At 37.8% G+C, this 4,504-nt stretch overlaps 1 protein-coding gene across 2 annotated transcripts in view; it reads left to right on the top strand.

Annotated features, from left to right (window-relative positions):
• The window catches only part of LOC106934880 (immunoglobulin-like and fibronectin type III domain-containing protein 1), a 16,517-nt gene extending 12,291 nt beyond the window's left edge, over window positions 1-4,226 (top strand). For both annotated transcript variants that reach the window (XM_015015043.1, XM_015015049.1), the window contains exons 21-28: window positions 138-317; window positions 416-544; window positions 638-946; window positions 1,069-1,154; window positions 2,078-2,270; window positions 2,344-2,640; window positions 2,721-3,047; window positions 4,052-4,226. In XM_015015043.1, coding sequence (XP_014870529.1) covers window positions 138-317; window positions 416-544; window positions 638-946; window positions 1,069-1,154; window positions 2,078-2,270; window positions 2,344-2,640; window positions 2,721-3,047; window positions 4,052-4,056 — 1,526 coding nt within the window. In that variant the 3' untranslated portion in view covers window positions 4,057-4,226. The remainder of the gene's footprint in view (window positions 1-137; window positions 318-415; window positions 545-637; window positions 947-1,068; window positions 1,155-2,077; window positions 2,271-2,343; window positions 2,641-2,720; window positions 3,048-4,051) is intronic.
• Window positions 4,227-4,504: the final 278 nt, after the last annotated feature.

Below are 4,504 nucleotides of genomic sequence, written 5' to 3'. Positions count from 1 at the left end.
TTTTTGTAAAATTGTTTAAAAACTTAAAAAAAATCCCAGAGTAATTTTTAAAAAAAAAAAAAAAAAAAAAAACCTTAGTTGCAACTAAGAAAAGCTTCAGCTTCACGCGATTTCTGTTTTGTTTCTGAACTCTTCAGCTTTTCCAGGCCCTCCAGCGCCTCCCAAGGTAGTCAGTGCATTCAATGACTGCATCAACATCTCATGGTCTTCCCCATCTAGCACTGGAGGGTCACGTCTCCTGGGCTATATTTTAGAGAAGCGCAAGCAGGGAAGTAATCTTTGGACTTGCGTTAATGCACCAGATGAAATAATAAAAGGTATTTACTTACAGTATCTGGAAGTGGTATGAGTGTGTCTGCAAATGAGTATGTCTGTTTTATTGTTTTATTTTTGTTTGCTTTAAAATGGCTTCTAGAGAAAAAGTATGCCGTGAAAGATGTTGTGGAAGGTATGGAATATGAGTTCAGAGTTTGTGCCGTAAACCTCTCAGGAGCTGGTGAATTTAGCAGCGCATCAGAGTTTGTTTTCGCAAGGGATCCTAAAAGTAAGTATTAGAAAATAGTATTAAAGAACCAAATATGATAAATAAAGTGCACGTACTGAAAATACTAATCATATCAATCCTATATTTGTCTAGAGCCTCCGGGTAAAGTAACAGGCCTGAAGGTGACAGAAACATCGTACAGCAACATGGTTGTGACTTGGACAAAACCTGAAGACAAACCAGGCATACAGGATGAAGCTAAGGGATATTTTGTTGAGATCCGCCGGGCGGATTGCATAGAGTGGTGCCGCTGTAACAGCAGCCCCGTTATCATGACTTCCTTTAACGTGAAAGGCCTCAAGTCTATGGATATGTACTGGGTGAGAGTTATTGCTATAAATGATGGGGGAGAAGGCACACCTGAGGAGCTGCCAAACTATATCCTTGCAATGCCTTTGCCTGGTATGTCAACAAAAGCAATAATTTACACTGCATGATTTCTACTGTTCTGATGCTTTTAGTATTTGCTTTTTCTGTTTTAGTCTAAATATAAACTAAAACTGATTTTCTTGTTCTCAATAAAGTGAGACCAAGGTTCACAAACAACAAGATGAAGAGTTTCATGGTTGTGAGGGCAGGAAACTCTGTCAGGATAACTGTTAACTTTGAGGTAAGATTTATTCAAGTCACTGATCTGACTCTGAGTAAAGATATTTTTTTTTATAATTAGCATGTTCGCTTATAACATATTGTACCTTGTGAAAGTATTCACATCCCTCAATTGTTTTCACATTTTGTTCTGTTACAACCCTAAACTTCAATGCATTTAATGAAGATTGTGTGCAACAGATCAAGAAAAAGTATAACTGTTCTCGATTTTGACAAAGAAGAAATTGTGTAAAGTTTTAAATATTTGTGAAGAAAACACTTTGTAGCAATGTCTTACTTCATTTGCAGCTGTGTTCTGATAGCTTTGCTCACTCTTCATCACAAAGTACCTCAAGCTGAGACAGATTGAAGAGCTTTTCTCAAGATCAGTTTTTAAGTCTTGACTTAAAGACTTAATTTTGCTCTGAACTTTGGCTTAGCCATTGTTGTACATGAATATGACTTCATGTTAACCATGCTATTGTAGCTTTGGGTTTATGTTTATTATTGTTGTCCTGCTGGTAGGTGGACATCTGCCTCAGTGTTAAGTCATCCAAAATGTTTTCCTCAAAGACTATCCTGAATATAACTACATCCATCTTTGGATAAACTATTTTCTGTCACTAAAGAAAATATGTACCACCATACAGATTATGTCATCAGGGTGATAAATAGATTGAGAATGCTGAAAACATGTTACAGTCTCATTTGATCAGACATTTGGACCTCAGCATTTCCTCTAGTTATCATTAGCCTTTTAGTTACATCACTGATGATTACTCTCTTTTCCTGGCTAGTCAGTTTAAGTGTATGGCCATATCTTGGTAGGTTTTGCACTTGTGCAATACTATTCATTGAATGGCGAATTGAAAAGTTATCCAACTTTTGTTTTAACCTAATTCTATTCAAGCTACACCACTACTTTTTTTTTTTTTTTATAAACAGGCTTCCCCATGGCCAGAAATTACATGGTTAAAAGACAATGTCCCAGTGATGAAACGTGTTACAATCAGTAACTCTGACGGCTCATCTCAGCTGCTGATTCCCACCTCTGAGCGCTTGGATTCAGGCATCTACTCTGTCTTGGTGAAAAACATTGTTGGACAGGAAACTTTCAGTACGGAGGTTAGGGTAACAGGTAAAACTATGTCTTCTGTGAGTTTTGGCTTATGTGCGTGACTTCAGTTATATAAGGAAAACTCTGTTCCCAGATGACCCAAAGCCTCCTGGACCAGTGGAACTGGAAGAAAGTGTTCCTGGGACTGTGACTGTGATCTGGCAACCTTCTCCAGATGAGAAGCGTGATGATCGTCTCCACTATACAGTGTCCAAACTGGAATCCACCAAGCACACGTGGACCACAGTGGCCGACAGGCTCTTCAATAACAGGTTCACAGTTTGCAACATCATGCAAGGGAGGGAGTACCATTTCCGAGTGTACGCCAAAAATGACATGGGTGTATCAGCACCCTCAGAATCCCCAATCTGGGGGATGGAAAAGAAGAAAGGTGTGTTTTTTTTTTGTCTTCTGGTTCAAATCAGTTAACTTTAAGAAAAACACACTAACTCTATCTGTAATCTCCTGCAGAAAAAATGGTGATAACAGAACCATCTAAAAAGGACTGCGATCTGCGATGTGCTCCAACTTTCACTGTACCTTTGAAGCCTCAAACTGCAACAGTAGGCTATGAGTGTTATATGAGCTGTGCAGTGAAGGGAGACCCCGCAGCTCGTATCACGTGGTATCGAAACCACGTCAGCATAAACACAGATACCAACTACTACGTCTCCAATACATGTGGTGTCTGCTCCTTGCTGATACTTCGTGTAGGCCCCAAAGACGTAGGAGAGTATAAAGTTGTTGCTGAAAACAGCTTAGGGCGAGCTGAATGCTCCACAGTGCTCAGTGTCAGAGGTAAGACTGAAACATGGCTGCACTTCTGTTTCACAAAAAAAGTATACACATGCCAGGTGATACTGATTTCCTTATGAAATGTTTCCCTTTTTTGGAGCTATAACCTGCATGACCAAATTGACAAACAGGCTGAAATATTTCCAGCGAGGGACTGTAAAAATGCTGCAAAACTAAAGACATTTTTTTCCTATGCACAGCTCTCTTCAGTTTGTCCCATAGACCTACAGTTAGATTCAGGTAAAGACTGACAACTTTCTATCAGAAGGTGTTAGCACATTGTCCCCATGTATGTGAGAATATACAAATTTGTTTCAGCAAAATGCATTGTTTTTTTTTTTAAGAAAACACTTCTGTCTTGCCATCGTTTCTCATAGCATGTAAATATGGAGAATAGGGGATAATTTTGTCACCTCTGCCATACGGGCAAACATTGCCTGGTACTCATTTTGCTTCACTGCAGTCATTTCAGACAATAGGAACCTCCTTGACTAGTTTTCATCTCATCTTTTCAGCAATTTTGGATGAATCTACAATTCTTGGTGAGATCCCTGTTGTGCAGTATTTTTCCCAGCTTGATGAAGATCATCTTTGGAGTGTTCCCAACATACTGAATGCCTTGGAAATTGTTTTGTAGTCTTTTCATGATCAATACCTTTTGACAAAGAGATCCTGCCAATGATAGCAGATTTTTTTTTACTCACTCCTACTTAGCATAAGCTTAAATGTGGTGGTTACGTTTTAACACAATCTTATAAGAAGGTGGGTGCAACCATTTTAATTAAAGTTTCTATTTTTCCCTTTAAACAATTTTAGATTATTTTTTAAATGGGTTGTACAGGTTATATGTCACATTGAGGGTAGAAAGGTTCTAAAATTTATTTTGGTTTAAATTTTTCATGTCACTAATATCTAGTATTTTAACAGGATTATGTAAACTTTTAATAACAACAGATTGAAAGTAGTAAATGTGAGTTAATTATGGTGTTATCTGTGTCTTTATACAGAGTGAAGAAGTTGAAGACACCGACATTCGAAGGTCATCTGTCCATCATGAGAAGATGAGGATGGTGGTGACACACTGAAATAATGTGGATTCAATTTTAGCTTTGGAAATAAAGCCATTTCAATAGTAAAGCTCTCGATTTGTGACATTCTGTGGATGAATATTTCCAATCATAAGTTATTCTCTTGCCTGTTGTCTTTTATATTTAATTTTTTAAATACAGTGACTCATTGCCTCAGAGATATTTTAAATAATATTTGTACCTTTAACAGTACAGTAATGAAACCTCTCCTTGGTTTTTGTGTATCCTAGAGAGATTTGTTTTTAGTCCAAAGAAAAACTTTGTAAAACATTCAGAAAGCCTGAACTTTACTTTAAGAGCTTCTGACCTTCTAACACAGGGGTGTCAAACTCAATTTCACCAAGGGCCACTTCAGCATATTGGCCACCCTCA

Source organism: Poecilia latipinna, unplaced genomic scaffold (genome assembly GCF_001443285.1).
Source record: "Poecilia latipinna isolate Pla-1442-1.1 unplaced genomic scaffold, P_latipinna-1.0 Scaffold70, whole genome shotgun sequence".
NCBI lineage: Eukaryota > Metazoa > Chordata > Actinopteri > Cyprinodontiformes > Poeciliidae > Poecilia > Poecilia latipinna.
Note: the sequence above shows the minus strand (reverse complement) of the source record. Positions and strands in the feature narration are given on the sequence as shown.